This window comes from Vollenhovia emeryi, unplaced genomic scaffold (genome assembly GCF_000949405.1).
Source record: "Vollenhovia emeryi isolate VEMERY1.0 unplaced genomic scaffold, V.emery_V1.0 DF939126.1, whole genome shotgun sequence".
Lineage (NCBI taxonomy): Eukaryota > Metazoa > Arthropoda > Insecta > Hymenoptera > Formicidae > Vollenhovia > Vollenhovia emeryi.
The window spans coordinates 73,934-91,229 of NW_011967240.1; the positions used below are offsets into that span (position 1 = coordinate 73,934).

The 17,296-nt window shown below is 32.3% G+C and overlaps 8 protein-coding genes across 9 annotated transcripts; all 8 read left to right on the forward strand.

Annotated features, from left to right (window-relative positions):
• The first annotated feature begins 859 nt into the window (after nucleotides 1–859).
• LOC105568949 (putative gustatory receptor 28b) lies at nucleotides 860–3,672 on the forward strand. Its single transcript, XM_012025028.1, has 6 exons — nucleotides 860–1,365; nucleotides 1,473–1,719; nucleotides 2,202–2,955; nucleotides 3,035–3,231; nucleotides 3,389–3,475; nucleotides 3,546–3,672. The coding sequence occupies exons 3-6, from the start codon at nucleotides 2,859–2,861 to the stop codon at nucleotides 3,648–3,650; spliced, it is 486 nt and encodes a 161-aa protein (XP_011880418.1). The 5' UTR covers nucleotides 860–1,365; nucleotides 1,473–1,719; nucleotides 2,202–2,858; the 3' UTR covers nucleotides 3,651–3,672.
• Nucleotides 3,673–4,467: 795 nt separating this feature from the next.
• LOC105569155 (putative gustatory receptor 28b) lies at nucleotides 4,468–5,435 on the forward strand. Its single transcript, XM_012025355.1, has 3 exons — nucleotides 4,468–5,016; nucleotides 5,168–5,254; nucleotides 5,331–5,435. The coding sequence occupies exons 1-3, from the start codon at nucleotides 4,489–4,491 to the stop codon at nucleotides 5,433–5,435; spliced, it is 720 nt and encodes a 239-aa protein (XP_011880745.1). The 5' UTR covers nucleotides 4,468–4,488.
• Nucleotides 5,436–7,122: 1,687 nt separating this feature from the next.
• Nucleotides 7,123–7,808, forward strand: LOC105568950 (putative gustatory receptor 28b). The gene is made up of 3 exons (XM_012025029.1): nucleotides 7,123–7,359; nucleotides 7,502–7,588; nucleotides 7,669–7,808. The coding sequence occupies exons 1-3, from the start codon at nucleotides 7,210–7,212 to the stop codon at nucleotides 7,783–7,785; spliced, it is 354 nt and encodes a 117-aa protein (XP_011880419.1). The 5' UTR covers nucleotides 7,123–7,209; the 3' UTR covers nucleotides 7,786–7,808.
• A 500-nt stretch (nucleotides 7,809–8,308) lies between these two features.
• On the forward strand, nucleotides 8,309–9,425 carry LOC105568951. Its single transcript, XM_012025030.1, has one exon. The coding sequence runs from the start codon at nucleotides 8,354–8,356 to the stop codon at nucleotides 9,413–9,415; it is 1,062 nt and encodes a 353-aa protein (XP_011880420.1). The 5' UTR covers nucleotides 8,309–8,353; the 3' UTR covers nucleotides 9,416–9,425.
• Nucleotides 9,426–9,502: 77 nt separating this feature from the next.
• Nucleotides 9,503–10,079, forward strand: LOC105568955. Its single transcript, XM_012025036.1, has 2 exons — nucleotides 9,503–9,619; nucleotides 9,701–10,079. The coding sequence occupies exons 1-2, from the start codon at nucleotides 9,509–9,511 to the stop codon at nucleotides 9,806–9,808; spliced, it is 219 nt and encodes a 72-aa protein (XP_011880426.1). The 5' UTR covers nucleotides 9,503–9,508; the 3' UTR covers nucleotides 9,809–10,079.
• Nucleotides 10,079–12,043, forward strand: LOC105568954. The gene is made up of 3 exons (XM_012025035.1): nucleotides 10,079–11,622; nucleotides 11,752–11,838; nucleotides 11,920–12,043. The coding sequence occupies exons 1-3, from the start codon at nucleotides 10,576–10,578 to the stop codon at nucleotides 12,022–12,024; spliced, it is 1,239 nt and encodes a 412-aa protein (XP_011880425.1). The 5' UTR covers nucleotides 10,079–10,575; the 3' UTR covers nucleotides 12,025–12,043.
• A 679-nt stretch (nucleotides 12,044–12,722) lies between these two features.
• Nucleotides 12,723–14,253, forward strand: LOC105568953. Its single transcript, XM_012025034.1, has 3 exons — nucleotides 12,723–13,817; nucleotides 13,960–14,046; nucleotides 14,127–14,253. Exons 1-3 carry the CDS (start codon nucleotides 12,771–12,773, stop codon nucleotides 14,229–14,231), a joined length of 1,239 nt encoding a protein of 412 aa, XP_011880424.1. The 5' UTR covers nucleotides 12,723–12,770; the 3' UTR covers nucleotides 14,232–14,253.
• A 1,279-nt stretch (nucleotides 14,254–15,532) lies between these two features.
• LOC105568952 lies at nucleotides 15,533–17,296 on the forward strand. Of its 2 annotated transcripts, XM_012025033.1 has the most exons (4): nucleotides 15,533–16,039; nucleotides 16,182–16,268; nucleotides 16,349–16,484; nucleotides 16,821–17,296. In XM_012025033.1, exons 1-3 carry the CDS (start codon nucleotides 15,536–15,538, stop codon nucleotides 16,460–16,462), a joined length of 705 nt encoding a protein of 234 aa, XP_011880423.1. In that variant the 5' UTR covers nucleotides 15,533–15,535; the 3' UTR covers nucleotides 16,463–16,484; nucleotides 16,821–17,296. The 2 variants fall into 2 exon arrangements, with proteins under 2 accessions (XP_011880423.1, XP_011880422.1); XM_012025032.1 differs by having other exon boundaries at nucleotides 16,349–17,296.

Sequence of the window (17,296 nt, forward strand, 5' to 3'; positions counted from 1 at the left end):
AATTAGATAATCAACTATTAAACTAAGGTTGAAAAATAAATACCGGTAATACAATTTATTTTAATTGAGCCAAAAATAAGTGACAGTTTCGTATTGAAAATATACACGCACATGTGTACGCGTGCGCGCGCGTATTATTACTTTATGCGTAGTACTTTTTCAGAATGACAAATGCAGATCGACGAGCGTCATGAAGTTACTTCACTGCTAACATACATCTCTGAGTCATATCTCGTTACTCGATGCAATTGCACTTTTAACTTTATGCTCGCCAAATGTACGAGTAGAACAGCAACCATCTGGTTTGCACATTCGTAAAAAATTAACTTAAGACGAGCATAGTAGAAAGAAGGTTTTGTAATCATATTCCCATTCTAGAGTGTATTGCTAACATGTTTCAGAATTTTCATATTGTTGTCTAGAATTTGAAATACTACTCTGTAATTGTTCTCTAAGGATAATTTGTTGATCATTTAACTTGTTATCGTATACCAAGGCCGACATAAGAATAAAAAAGGGCACAGACTTCTTTTCTGGAAGAATTCTTTGTGCTATCTGGATATACATATACAAGTATATGTATTATAATGTACAATAGTAATGCAAATATAAATAAAAGTTCAATTAATTTTGTTTTAGAAATGTTTCGATTCTATAAATAAGAAATAATAATACAAATAATAATACAATTTTAATCAAGTAAAAAATATATACTGACATCTTTATATTAAAAATTGAGATAATAAATATTAAAAATCAACATTATTAATTATATAAATATAATATATTATAAATATTGACGTTGTAATATGAAATAATAAACGTCTAGTTTAAAATAGAATGTTTGTAAAAGTTACTAATCCATATAGATTCTAAGTAGTTCTTACTATCGCGATCTTTAGGTACTAAATAATGATTCGTATGTCAACAATCACTCTATTAAATTACATGCGCATGCGACCTAAGAGGAACGCTGGTCGAAGAAAGCCATTCACTTCACGACTAGCAAATGCTCTATGTGAGTCGCGTTTCGTTATTCGATGCAGCAACTACGTTTTGCAACATAGTTTTAAATTTAATTCATCAAATGTAAAAAGATCTCGCGCAGTGCATGCTAATATGTGTATTTGTGGTGGAAAGACAAAATTTAAAAACAGTTCACATTTTTTCGCCCTCGTATTAATATTAAAGTGCATTAGTGACAAAGTGATTAATAATCTTTAAGCACTAGTTTATTATTAATAGATAAAGTTGTTGTTATCCAAATCCCGAAGCTTCAAAGAAGATTTGGGATTGTGAGTTTTGGTTTTATAGGTTTCGATACTTGGACTTTGTAGTTTCAGAGCCTCTAGTCATCATGTTACTGTAAGTTTTCTCTTTATTGTGTTTCTATATTGTTATCCTACATAGTAGTATAATGCTTTTATTAGTATTGAAATTATCCCAACTTCAATGTGCGATATCTCGGCCAGGAAAAATCCTTTTGGGACGTGCAAAAACGGAAGTTGAAGGGGAAGACTTGTACTATAAAATACCATGAACAGTAATAAGCAAAAAAATTTCCTCTACGTGTGACATGAGCTCAAATATGCCTCAAAATGGCATTTTTTTGCACATTTAAGTTAGAATATCTCAAAATCCTGACGTGCCAGAGAATAAAGGACAACGGATTCGTGTTCAGCACACAAAACCTCGGGGATTATCTAGTTTAATCTTTGGGTATGAAAAAGTTTTTTGTCGGCCTGTGTTATTGCAATGACTGACTTTTTGGTACTCTCCTAATGGATGAGCTAGAAGAATAATGCCAAGAGTGGTCGTACTAATTAATCAATTACATTCAATTATTTATATGCTGTATTGCAAGGATGATACATGCTATTCGAAGAACTCTATGGTTACTTTACGCCAACAAACAATTCACCAGTCATGTCTTATGATCTTAGCAACTGTAGTCTTAAATTTAATACACTAGCAGTAACAAATTACGACCAGTGTGTGTTAATTTATATACTAATGGTACAAAATTAGAATTTAAAGACTACTCACTTAAAAAGGAGCTTCTTGAAATAAAACTTATATTAATGCTAAAGTGCATCGAGATAACAATAAAGTACTTAATAAATTTGAGTAGTAATCTATTATTAATATATTAAATTGTTGTTCTCTCGCATTGTTAATTACACTTATTTAAAATTTCGCAGAAATTTCATGGATGGCTTAAGAACAAACAAAAGGAAGACAAAATGGAGATTATTCCACGCCACAGATTTTCAATCCTTAATATATCCCAACCTCACTTTAAGCAAAATTCTTGGAATATTTCCGTACAGAATTAAGGCTTCGTCTTTTAAACTTTCTAAACCGCGTTACATTCTATGGACAATTATTTTCTGTGTGATCTGTGTTTATGAGCTGACAGAATTGTATAAACTTAATTTTTCTGGAAGAAACAAGAGCAACACGACCGATACTATTTCGCTTAATTTCTCACTTCTGTATGGAATGTTCATAACGGCCATCTCATATATCTTCAGTCGTCCACGAATGCATTTATTCCAGACTATATCAAATATTTCATCGAATCTGTCCCAACAGTCGTATCACAAACTGTCCAAATTAATACACGTTAAGGACATCTTTGGTTTTTTCTATGTGTTCTGGCGAGGGTCACTGTTTGTCACGAAATCTGGCACAATTATCGATATTTTTCTCCAAATACCGCGAGTATACATCACCTTATTAGCGTTTCAGATGGACATGTTATACGTAAATTGTGTTTGTGTCTTAAAAGCCTGTTTCAAGGAAGTCAATAACAATTTGGAAAATCTGCAGGAGCTTATGTTGAATAATACTCCCAGATGGATCTATCACAAACAAAGATATCTATTTTCGATAAAACTCAAAACTCTGCAAAAACAACATCTGATGATCAGCAGCACAGTGCAGATGTTGAACGTAATCTTCAGTCTGCACCTCCTTGCTACTATAGTCTTATCCTTCAAACAGATTATATTCCTCGTGTATTTCTATGTAGTACAATGGCAAGATAGAATATCCTTCAAACTGAATTCAATTTATAATATGTATTTTATGGTATACGTATTGTATTACTTTATAAGAATAGCGTTGATAGTATGGGTTTGTGAAACCAGCAAAAATCAAGCGGAAAAAATCAGGACTACCATTCACGATGTGCTTAACAGTACCAACAATGTGCAAGTCAAAGATGAGGTAATAAAGGAAAATGTAATTTAGTTTTAAAAAATTTTATAATGTTTTATATTTTGTACGATACCTATTTATATCTAAATAATTATTATATTTAATCAATTTATATTTAAGATTATCTTATTCTCGTATTTATTATTGTTTTTATTTGTCGTTGCAGTTGCGGCTATTTTCCTTGCAAATATTGCATTGTAAAAATACATTCTCCGCGAAAGGTTTCACTGTGGATGCGACGTTGCTCACTGGGGTGAGTGATCAAATATGTGGCTTAATTCATTAAATGTATACTATTTACATATTTCATGTATGACTTTTAGATAATGAGTGGCATTACTACGTACATATTAATCTTAATACAATTCTTGGGTATTTCTCATTTTTGCGACGAAAAGACTGCAATTAATATTACAGAAGCAATTTAACTAAAAGCAGTTATAGAATTGAACAAGGAAATGCATCTATAAATATTGTAAACTCTTAGTTTTAAATATTAAATAATTTTTTGAAAACTTATCGTTGTCTATGTTTTATGATCATATAATTTACTTTATCTGTAATCTATATATGCTGAATGATATCGCATATCGTAATAGTTGCACTTTATTACACTATGTACTGCATCCCAAGGGTATGATAAGCATTGATCGAAGAACACAACTGTTCTTCAAGAATAACAAATAATTTCAACTGCAGCAGTTCACACGTGACACTCCACTGATCATGTTTAATCTGTCGTGGAATTTCCAAAGACGAATCAAGAGCAAAATCTGGAAAAGATGGCAACTGTTTCACGCCACAGACTTTCAATCGTTGATGCATCCCTGTTTCACCTTCTCTCGTATTCTTGGAATATTTCCGTACAAGGTCAACGCTTCAACCTTTGAGACATCAAGATCGCATTACATCCTATTAGTTATCTTCATCTGTTTTCCTTGCATTTATGAACTAGCAAGGATTTATGAGATGAATATGATAAATATCAGACCGACCATCCCTAGAACAATTCAGGATCTCTGCTTTTATACGCTGGAAAGTTTTATAGTTATTGCCTGGTGTATTTTGAGTGGCCCACGAATGCGCTTACTACAAACTATATTAGAAGTGTCTTCAAAATTGCCTCCAAAATCTTATGAAAAACTATCTAAATTGATACACTTCAAGGATATTTTCGGTTTTTTCTTTTTAATAGGATTGGTCATATCATACTCAAGAAGATTTCTTCTAAAAGAATATGTTGTTTACACTTTTATCTTACAAATAATGGAACATTATATCGAGATCCAGATATTTGAAATGAATATGCTGTATGTCAATTGTGTTTGTATATTAAAAGCTTGTTTCAAAAGAATCGATGACAATCTGACGAATCTACGGGAACTCATGATAAATGACAAGTCGCATCTTCCCAGATTGATTTATCACCAGCAAAGAAACCCACTTCTACTAAAAGAACTCAAGACTCTGGAAAAGCAGTATCTGATGGTTAGTGACACAGTGCAGATGTTGAATAAAATTTTCAGTCCACAGCTCCTTGCAACCATTGCTACAACCTTCATCGAGATTACTTTTGAACTATACGTAAATATAGTGGAGTGGAAACATGGGCTGTCTATCAATCTGTCTAAACAGATTTATGACACAATAATCATGACTTACACATTATATCTTATTATAAGAATAATTATAATCGTGTGGGCTTGCGAAACCAGTAAGAATCAAGCTACAAAGATTAACACCACTGTTCATGAAGTTCTTAACAGCACCAGTAACGAGCAAATTAAAAATGAGGTAAATTCAAAATTTAAAAAAATGACTGATATTTTAAAAAAATATTTTGTAGTAATATAATTTTTATAAAATGTAATCGATTTATAAGTAAATTTTTCAGATCTCGTTGTAATATATGTATCTGTAAATATTTTTCCATTTGGTATTGCAGTTGCAACTATTTTCTTTGCAAATACTTCATCGCGACAACACATTTTCTACGAAATGTTTTATTGTGAATGCACCGCTTCTGTCTACGGTAAGTAATTAATTATTTACCCCAATATATGATTGAAATGTCTTGAAATTGAACCATATACTTTTATTTGTTTTAGATGGTGGGTATTATTACTACGTATCTTTTAATTTTAATACAATTTTTGGCCTCATCACATTCTTGCGACGAAGAGACTGCAGCCAACGTTATGCAATCTAATTAAAAGAAGGAAATATTTAAAAAATATATTTTATAAAATATTATTTTTCTTATTGCTTCGAAGATAATGTAATCGTTTAAAATTTTATTTTTATATAATTAAGTTTAAATGCATATTTGTATCAATAACAAATTTCAAATATATAATTAAGTTAATACGATTATTTGCTTTACCACATGGTGTGTATAAGACAAAATAAGTATGTATTTAAAAAATATTTTTACAAACTTACTAAGTGCGCAACATAAACTTGTTAATTTCTTTGTGTTAAAATTAAAACAAAATAAAATAAATACTAATTTAGAATTTATCTTATATCAATCTAATCTACATACAAAAGAGTACACGTAATTATTCCATCAAAAACAACGTCTCAGATTATATCTTCGATAAGTTTATCGATAAGCGATCGTAGTTTAGCAATATGATCTAAAATAAGATATTATTTCAAAACTTGTGAAACTAAAATAAGTAACATTTATCCGACACTTCATGTTTTGCGTGCTCAAATATATATTCGTAATGGGCAATTAAGATACGCAGAGTGATACAGGTCATATTATATTACATTTCATTACTTTATGTACTGCATCACAATTGACATAAACACTGTTCAAGGAGCTCCATGGTTACTTCGTGCCAACAAATGATTCATATCTTACGATTTGTAGCAGCAACTCGCAGTTTTATGCTTAAACTCAACACGAATAGTTCATATATTAGTAGACCTCACGCTTTGTGGAAAAATAAAAACTACACTTAGAAAAGAATCTTTCGTAACGATACATTAACCGAAGTGTTTACTGACAATGAGATATTTATATAATTGATAATGTGATCCAGCACTTTTCCAGCAGTTTTTTCGAAGAACCTCGATCATGTTAAATCTGCCATCGAAACTTCAAAGACTAGTTAAAATAAAAAAAGAAGAAGTGATTGATGGTTATTTCATGCTACGGATTTTCAATCCTTGATGTATCCTTGTTTATTCTTTTGTCGCATTCTCGGAATATTTCCATACAAGATCAACGGTTCATCTTTTGAAACTTCTAAACCGTGCTACTTTCTATCAACTATAGTTATGTGTGTCTTCTGTAGTTGCGCGCTAATAATAATAACAGACATTCCCGGATGGTTCCGTGTCGTACAACTCAATATACCCAAAGCTATTGAAATTAATTGCTTTTACATTTTCGGAAGTTTCATAACGGTTGTTGCGTACGTTTTAAGCGGGCCTCAAAAGCGGTTGCTACAGACTATACTGAACAACTCTTTAATACTTCCTTCGAAGACGTATCAGAAACATTCTATGCTGATCCACGCCAAGGACATTTTCGGTTTCTTCATTTTGTCCGCGAATCTATTAATCGGCTTTTACAACTTTACAATGTCTATCTGGATCAAATTGTCTTCAATATATATCACTCTGGTAACATTTATGACAAATATGCTGTACGTAAATTGCGTTTGCGTATTAAAGGCTTCTTTCAAGAAAATCAACGACGATTTGGCAAATTTACTCATAACGAACGATAAACTGCATTTAGTCAGGTGGATTCATCGTGAGCAAAGTAATCCTTTGTTATTGATGGAGCTTAGGGCCCTGAAGTAGCGACATTTAATTATTAGCGATTCAGTGCAGATGTTAAATATAATTTACAGTCCGCAGCTTCTCGCAATAATAGCCATAGTATTCGTCTATATTACCTTTGAAATATATTCCAATATAGTATTATGGCAAAATGGATATATCAACTGGACATCTAAGAACGTTAAAATGTACGTAATAGTCGATGCTGCGTACCATCTTGTAGAAATATTATTGATAACATGGGTTTGCGAAACGGGTAAAAACGAAGCCATAAAAATTAGCACTACCGTTCACGATGCAATTAATAGCACCATTGACGGACAAATCAAATATGAGGTATTAAAAATTTTTGAAGCTTCTATTTATCTTTTTTAATATTCCGTGTGTGGTGATACATTTTTCACTTACGAGATATAACCATACAATTTATAATTCCTTTAATTTACTACTTGTAAACGTTCTTTGTCTGGTATTGCAGTTGCAGCTGTTTTCTTTACAAATAATGCATTGTGATAATACGTTCTCCGCGAAGGGTCTTACTTTGGATGCGAAGCTTCTTACTGCAGTAAGTAAACAATAATTTGCTACAGTTGCTTAAATATCTTTACATTAAATTAAAACGTTTACTTTATGATTTTATCTTAGATAATTGGTACGATTGCTACACATCTTTTAATTTTAATACAATTCTTAATCACCTCTCACTCTTGCGACGGAAAGGCTACACTCAACACTGTCAAATCTAATTTTAAAACGGATTAAATAATGAATTTGTAACAATATTATCTTTCTTACTGTTCCGAGCATAATCTAATCGATTAATGTTTTATATTTATATAAATAGTTTTAATGTTAATGTGACTATATGGATGGATATAAGTATTATATGTGTATATGTTTATATATGTATGTGTACAATACTAGTATAGATGTCATAGATATTCATATGATCAAATATGAATCTCGTAATGGACGATCTCAATGCCCAAAGCAATATAGCTAATATTACATTAATTAGGGACATTCCATTACTTTATGTGCTGCATCACGAGGGCGATACATGTTGTTCGAAAAGCTCTATGGTTACTTCATGCCAACAAATAATACAGTTTCATGATTTGTAGCAGCAACTCACAGTTTTAAGGCTAAACTCAACACGAATAGTTCATATATTAGTGGACCTCACGCTTTGTGGAAAAATAAAAACTGCACTTAGAAAAGAATCTTTCGTAATAATATATTAACCGAAGTGTTTACTGACAATGAGATATTTATATAACTAATAATGTGATCCAACAATTTTCGAGCAGTTTTTCGTAGAATCTCGATCATGTTAAATCTGTCATCGAAATTTCAAAGACAAGTTGAAATCAAGAAAAGGAGAAGTGATTGGTGGTTATTTCATGCTACGGATTTTCAATCCTTGATGTATCCTTGTTTCTTTTTTTGTCGCATTCTCGGAATATTTCCATACAAGATCAACGGTTCATCTTTTGAAAATTCTAAACCGTGTTACCTTTTATCAACTATAGTTATGTGTATCTTCACTAGTTGCGCGCTAATAATAATAACAGACATTCCTGGATGGTTCCAGGTCTCAACAGTATCAAAAATGATTGAACTTCATTTTGTTTATATTTTCGGCAGTTTCCTAACGATTGTCACGTACGTTCTAAGCGGTCCACAAAAGCAATTACTACATACCATACTGAAAAACTCTTTAATACTTCCTTCGAAGACGTATCGGAAACATTCTATGCTGATTCATGCCAAAGACATTTTCGGTTTTTTCATTTTATTCGGGCATTTATTAATAATCATTATTTCTGCAATTCATATGTCTCTCTGGGCGAAGTTATCTTTAATGTACAACATTCTAGTAAAATTTGTGATGAATATGCTGTACATAAATTGCGTTTACGTATTAAAAGCTTGTTTTAAGAAAATCAACGACGATTTGAAAAATTTACTTGTAACAAACGACAAACATTTAGTTAAGTGGATCTGTCGCAAGCAAAGTAACCCTTTATTGTTGATGGAGCTCAACGCCTTGAAGAAACGACATTTGACGATTAGCGCTTCAGTGCAAATGCTAAATATAATTTACAGTCCGCAGCTCCTCGCATCCTTAGTTATAATATTCATCCGTATTACTTTTGAAATATATTCCAATGTTGTACATTGGCAAAATGGATATGTCGTATGGTCATCCGAGAACATTCAAATAAACGTAGTGATATACCTTTGGGCTTATTTTATTTTGAAAATATTACTGATGGCATGGGTTTGCGAAACTGGAAAAAATGAAGCCATAAAGATTAGCACTACCGTTCACGATGCAATTAATAGGACCAGTGACGAACAAATTAAATATGAGGTACCAAAAAGTTGAAATTTGTTTAGTTAATTTTTAATATTCTGTATGGTGATACAATTTTTTTAAAGATGTATCCACACAATAATTACTTTCATTTACTATGTGTAAATGTTTTCTTATCTGAATTTGCAGTTGCAGCTGTTTTCTTTACAAATAATGCATTGTGATAATACGTTCTCCGCAAAAGGTCTAGCTCTGGACGCGAGGCTTCTTACAACTGTGAGTGAGAAATTATTTGCCACAATTGCTTAAATATTTTTACCTTAGGTTATAACATTTACTTTATGATTTTGTTTTTAGATGATCGGCACTATCGCATCATATCTTTTAATTGCAATACAATTCTTGATTACTTCGCATTCTTGTGATGGAAAGACTGCAATCAACGTGACACGAGCAATCTTTTAAATCATCAGAAATAATCTCATAAAAAGTACATAGTTGATAATAGAAATTTATTCCATTCTCTAAGCGAGTATGGAAAATAATTCTTGCGATATATTGCGATTTTCTTTTCTTACAATTTTGTTTAGCAATAGGCTTATATAAGCAATTCAGTGATTAATGGTTTCATCTCAGTTTACTCTGTAGGTCAACAGTGATTTTTTCTACACATTATTCTTTGAGAGTTTAGTACTTCTTCAAACAATGAAGTACCAGGTAAAGCGTAATATCTTCATTAGACTTAAATCTGTTGGATATTCTGATTTGAAATCATTTAATATCAATAAACCTTTCAAATTTTGTCAAATTTTGTAAAATTAAAGTATGTAACAAGTATTCGACACGTGTTTTGTGTGCTCAAATACAATATAATTCCCCTAATGGGTGATCTAGATGTTCAGAGTAATATGGATCATACTATTGTACATTATGTCAATTACATTCCATTATTTTATGACTGCATAATAAGGATGAGACATACTGCTCACGGAGCTCCATGGTTACTTCGTGACAACAAATAATTCGCGGGTCATATTTTATGATCTGTGGCAGCAACCTGCAGTTTTAAGCTTAAACTCAACACGATTAGTTCGTATATTAGTGGACATTAGAAAAGAAGCTTTCGTAATTATGCTTATGGTACAATTGAAGTGCTTATTACTGGACAATCAGATTTGTACAATTATATAATTGGTAATGGGACCCAAGAATTTTCTTGTACAACTTCAATCATGTTAAATCTGCCGTCGAAATTTCAAAGACAAGTTACAAGCAAGAAAGGAATAAGTGATTGGTGGTTTTTCCATGCTACGGACTTACGATCCTTGATGTATCCTTGTCTCGTCTTTTGCCGTATTCTCGGGATATTCCCATACAAGATCAACAGTTCGTCCTTTGAAACTTCTAAACCATACTTCTTTCTATCAATTATGAATATGTGTGTTTTCTGTCTTAGTGCGCTGATAATAATACCAGATATTCCTGAAGCGTACCAGGTTAAACAATCACATGTATCTAAAATTATTGAAATTAACTGCTTTTATATTTTCGGCGGTTTCATAACTGTCGTTGCGTACATTTTAAGCGGACCACAAAAGCGTTTACTACAGACTATACTGAACAACTCTTCAAGACTTTCTTTGAAAACGTATCAGAAACACTCTATGCTGATCCACGCCAAGGACATTTTTGGTTTTTGTATTTTACTCGTGCATTCATTGATCTGCTTTTACATGTACCCAACGCCTATTTGGGTTAGAGCGTTTTCAACGTACGTGACTCTAATAATATATATGACAAATATGCTGTACATAAATTGCGTTTACATATTAAAAGCATGTTTCAAGAAAATCAACGATAATTTGGCAAATTTATTCATAACGAACGACGAACATTTAGTCAAGTCGATCTGTCGTGAGCAAAGTACCCCTTTATTGTTGATGGAGCTCAACACCTTGAAGAAACGACATTTGATGATTAGCGATTCAGTACAAATGCTTAATATAATTTACAGCCCGCAGCTCCTCGCAACCATAGTCATGGTATTCATTCAGATTACTTTTGAAATATATTTCAATGTAGTACAATGGCAAAATGGCTATATCACATGGACATCTAACAACATTGAAATGGCTGTGCTAGTTTACATTTGGTTTCATCTTATAAAAATATTATTGATAACATGGGTCTGCGAAACCGGAAAAAACGAAGTGACAAAGATTAACACTACCGTACATGATGCACTTAACAGCACCAGCGACGAACAAATCAAATATGAGGTATTCAAAATTTTTTACGTGCATTTATCTTTTTTAATTCCGTATAGTGGTTTTCAACTTACAAGTAACCATACAATGTATAATTACTTTCTTTTACTATTTGTAAATGTTTTTTATCTATTATTGCAGTTGCAGCTATTTTCTTTACAAATAATGCATTGTGATAATACATTCTCCGCGAAGGGTCTCATTCTGGACGCGAGGCTTCTTACAACCGTGAGTGAGAAATTATTTGCCACAATTGCTTAAATATTTTTACCTTAGGTTATAACATTTACTTTATGATTTTGTTTTTAGATGAGTGGTTCTGTCACTACACATCTTTTAATTTTAATACAATTTTTGATCACCTCGCATTCTTGCGATGGAAAGACTACATTCAATGTGACACAAGCAACCTGAATCACCATAAATAGTCTCATAAAAACTACATAGTTGGTAATAGAAATTTATTCTATTCTCTAAGCGAGTATGGAAAATAATCCTTGCGATATATTACGATTTTCTTTTCTTACAATTTTATTTAGCAATAAGCTTATATAAGCAATTTAGTGATTAATAGTTTCATCTCAGTTTACCCTGGAGGTCAACAGTGATTTTTTCTACACATTATTCTTTGAGAGTTTAGTACTTCTTCAAACAATGAAGTACCAGGTAAAGCGTAATATCTTCATTAGACTTAAAACTGTTGGATATTCTGATTTGAAATCATTTAATATCAATAAACCTTTCAAATTTTGTAAAATTAAAGTATGTAACAAGTATTCGACACGTGTTTTGTGTGCTCAATTATAATATAATTCCTCTAATGGATGATCTAGATGTTCAGAGTAATATGGGTCATACTACATTATATCAATTATATCTCATTATTTTATACCGCATAATAAGGATGATACATACTACTCACGAAGCTCCATGGTTACTTCGTGTCAAACAAATAATTTGCGCGTTATATTTTATGATCTGTGGCAGCAACTTGCAGTTTTAAACTTAAACTCAACACGATTTGTTCGTATATTAGTGGACATTAGAAAAGTAGCTTTCTCAATTAAGCGTATGGTACAGGTGAAGTGCTTGTTACTGGACAATGAGATTTATATAATTGGTAATGGGATCCAACGATTTTCTTGTATAAAACTTCGATCATGTTAAATTTGTCATCGAAATTTCAAAGACAAGTTAAAAGCAAGAAAGGAATAAGTGATCGGTTGTTAATACATGCTACGGACTTTCGATCCTTGATGTATCCTTGTCTCGTTTTTTGTCGTATTCTCGGAATATTCCCATACAAGATCAACAGTTCGTCCTTTGAAATTTCTAAACCATACTTCTTTCTATCAATTATAAATATGTGTGTTTTCTGTCTTTGCGCACTGATAGTAATGCCAGATATTTCTGAAGGGTTTCATATCAAACAATCACATATATCTAAAATTATTGAAATTAACTGCTTTTATATTTTTGGCGGTTTCATAACTGTCGTTGCGTACATTTTAAGCGGACCACAAAAGCGTTTACTACAGACTATACTGAACAACTCTTCAAGACTTTCTTTGAAGACGAATAAAAAATATTCCATGCTGATCCACGCCAAGGACATTTCAGTTTTTTTTATTATACTCGTGAATTATGTAATCTACTCTTGCAACTACACACTGTCTATTTGGGCTACAGTGTCTGCAACGTACATGACTCTGACAATGTATATGACGAATATGCTGTACATAAATTGCGTTTACATATTAAAAGCATGTTTCAAGAAAATTAACGACGATTTGACAAATTTATTCATAACGAACGACGAACATTTAGTCAGGTCGATCTATCGTAAGCAAAATACTCCTTTATTGTTGATGGAGCTCAACGCCTTGAAGAAACGACATTTGATGATTAGCAATTCAGTGCAAATGCTAAATATAATTTACAGTCCGCAGCTCCTCGCAACCATAGTCATAGCAGTCATTCATATTATTTTTGAAATATATTTCAATGTAGTACAATGGGAAAATGGGTCTATCATATGGACATCTGAGAATGTTATAATGTCTGTACTAGTTGATCTTTGGTTTCATCTTATGACAATGTTACTGCTAACATGGGTCTGCGAAACCGGCAAAAACGAAGCGACAATGATTGGGACTACCGTCCATGATGCACTTAACAGCACCAGCGACGAACAAATCAAATATGAGGTACTCAAAAATTTTGAAGTTTCTATTTATCTTTTTTAATATTCCGTATGTGGTGACACATTTTTAACTTGCAAGATATAGCCATCCAATGTATAATTCCTTTCATTTACTATTTGTAAACGTTATTTGTCTGGTATTGCAGTTGCAGCTGTTTTCTTTACAAATAATGCATTGTGATAATACATTCTCCGTGAAGGGTCTCACTATAGATGCGAAAATTCTCACAGCAGTAAGTAAACAATCGTTTGTTAAAGTTACTTAAATATCTTTACAGTAAATTAAAACATTTACTTTATAATTTTATTTTAGATGGGTGGTACTATCGTTACACATCTTATAATTTTAATACAATTCTTGATCACCTCGCATTCTTGCGATGGAAAGACTACATTCAATGTGACACAAGCAACCTGAATCACCATAAATAATCTCATAAAAACTACATAGTTGGTAATAGAAATTTATTCTATTCTCTAAGCGAGTATGGAAAATAATCCTTGCGATATATTACGATTTTCTTTTCTTACAATTTTATTTAGCAATAAGCTTATATAAGCAATTTAGTGATTAATAGTTTCATCTCAGTTTACCCTGGAGGTCAACAGTGATTTTTTTCTACACATTATTCTTCGAGAGTTTAGTACTTCTTCAAACAATGAAGTACCAGGTAAAGCGTAATATCTTCATTAGACTTAAAACTGTTGGATATTCTGATTTGAAATCATTTAATATCAATAAACCTTTCAAATTTTGTAAAATTAAAGTATGTAACAAGTATTCGACACGTGTTTTGTGTGCTCAATTATAATATAATTCCTCTAATGAATGATCTAGATGTTCAGAGTAATATGGATCATACTATTGTACATTATGTCAATTACATTCCATTATTTTATGACCGCATAATAAGGATGATACATACTACTTACGAAGCTCCATGGTTACTTCGTGTCAAACAAATGATTCGCGCGTTATATTTTATGATCTGTGGCAGCAACCTGCAGTTTTAAAGTTAAACTCAACACGATTTGTTCGTATATTAGTGGACATTAGAAAAGTAGCTTTCGCAATTATGCGTATGGTACAGTTGAAGTGCTTGTTACTGGACAAGGAGATTTATATAATTATATAATTGGTAATGGGATCCAATGATTTTCTTGTATAAAACTTCGATCATGTTAAATTTGTCATCGAAATTTCAAAGACAAGTTAAAAGCAAGAAAGGAATAAGTGATCGGTGGTTAATACATGCTACGGATTTTCAATCCTTGATGTATCCTTGTCTCGTTTTTTGCCGTATTCTCGGAATATTCCCATACAAGATCAACAGTTCGTCCTTTGAAATTTCTAAACCATACTTCTTTCTATCAATTATAAATATGTGTGTTTTCTGTCTTTGCGCACTGATAGTAATGCCAGATATTTCTGAAGAGTTTCATGTCAAACAATCACATATATCTAAAATTATTGAAATTAACTGCTTTTATATTTTCGGCGGTTTCATAACTGTTGTTGCGTACGTTTTAAGCGGACCACAAAAGCGTTTACTACAGACTATACTGAACAACTCTTCAAGACTTTCTTTGAAGATGAATAAGAAATATTCTATGCTGATCCACGCCAAGGACATTTTCGTTTTTTTTATTATACTCGTGAATTCAGTAATCTACTCTTGCAACTACCCACTGTCTATTTGGGCTATAGTGTCTGGAATGTACATGACTATGACAATATATATGACGAATATGCTGTACATAAATTGCGTTTACATATTAAAAGCATGTTTCAAGAAAATCAACGACGATTTGACAAATTTATTCATAACGAACGACGAACATTTAGTCAGGTCGATCTATCGTAAGCAAAGTACTCCTTTATTGTTGATGGAGCTCAACGCCTTGAAGAAACGACATTTGATGATTAGCGATTCAGTGCAAATGCTAAATATAATTTACAGTCCGCAGCTCCTCGCAACCATAGTCATAGTAGTCATTCATATTATTTTTGAAATATATTTCAATGTAGTACAATGGCAAAATGGGTCTATCACGTGGACATCTAAGAATGTTAAAATGGCTGTACTAGTTCATCTTTGGCTTCATCTTATGACAATGTTACTGATAACATGGGTCTGCGAAACCGGCAAAAACGAAGCGACAAAGATTAGGACTACCGTCCATGATGCACTTAACAGCACTAGCAACGAACAAATCAAATATGAGGTACTTAAAAATTTTAAAGTTTCTATTTATCTTTTTTAATATTCCGTATGTGGTGACACATTTTTAACTTACAAGATATAGCCATCCAATTTATAATTCTTTTCATTTACTATTTGTAAACGTTCTTTGTCTGGTATTGCAGTTGCAGCTGTTTTCTTTACAAATAATGCATTGTGATAATACATTCTCCGTGAAGGGTCTCACTATAGATGCGAAAATTCTCACAGCAGTAAGTAAACAATCGTTTGTTAAAGTTACTTAAATATCTTTACAGTAAATTAAAACATTTACTTTATAATTTTATTTTAGATGGGTGGTACTATCGTTACACATCTTATAATTTTAATACAATTCTTGATCACCTCGCATTCTTGCGATGGAAAGACTACATTCAATGTGACACAACAACCCCAGCAAAAATAATTTCGTAGAAAATATATAATCGGTAAATGAAACGTATTCTATTCTCCAAGTGAATAAGGAAAATAATTTTTGCGGTAATAGTTTTATCTGTGCAACCGTTAAATACGCAATTTAGTTAATGATTTACGTCGATGTTGGTCGACAGTGATTTTTTTCTACACGCTGTTCAGTAGTTTGATGTTATATTGCGCCAACATCTCTTGCACTTTTGAATAATTCGATAAAATATATTCAATAGAAGAAAGCGAAGGAATTCTTTCTTTTTTGAATAACAAGATATTTGCTTAATACAAGACAGGATTGTTCCGCATTACGAGTGTCGATGATACGATATCGGGGCGAATGAATTTCATTACAGCCGGCGGACGCGTTTAATGCAGAGCAGCTCCGGCGGTCTAAAGGCTGGATAGGCCAACTCAGCACCCTGATATTTCTTTGAATAGAGATCTGTGTCGTGCGATAGGCTCGTATAAAAGACGGGGGTGAAGACGGAAGGAACTCCACCTCTATCTTACCCTTTCACTCGCCGACTCTCCTCGTCGCCGTAGTTCTAATGTCACTTAGCATATTACTACTCTCTGTTCCTTTAGACTCGAATTTTCACGCTCTGCCTCTTATAGATAAATCCCGTAGTCCTAAACTCGTTAACAAACTGTAGTAATGCTCGTTACGAGTGATACCAAGTGTGAAATGAAGTAACGCAATCGTAAAACGTGCGCCGTCATAATTAAGATGTCGAAGTACATACGTCTATAGACACTACTTGATTTCATATATTTCCATAGCGAAATTTCTAATTAGATTATTAAACTGAAATGTGACATATGGAATGTA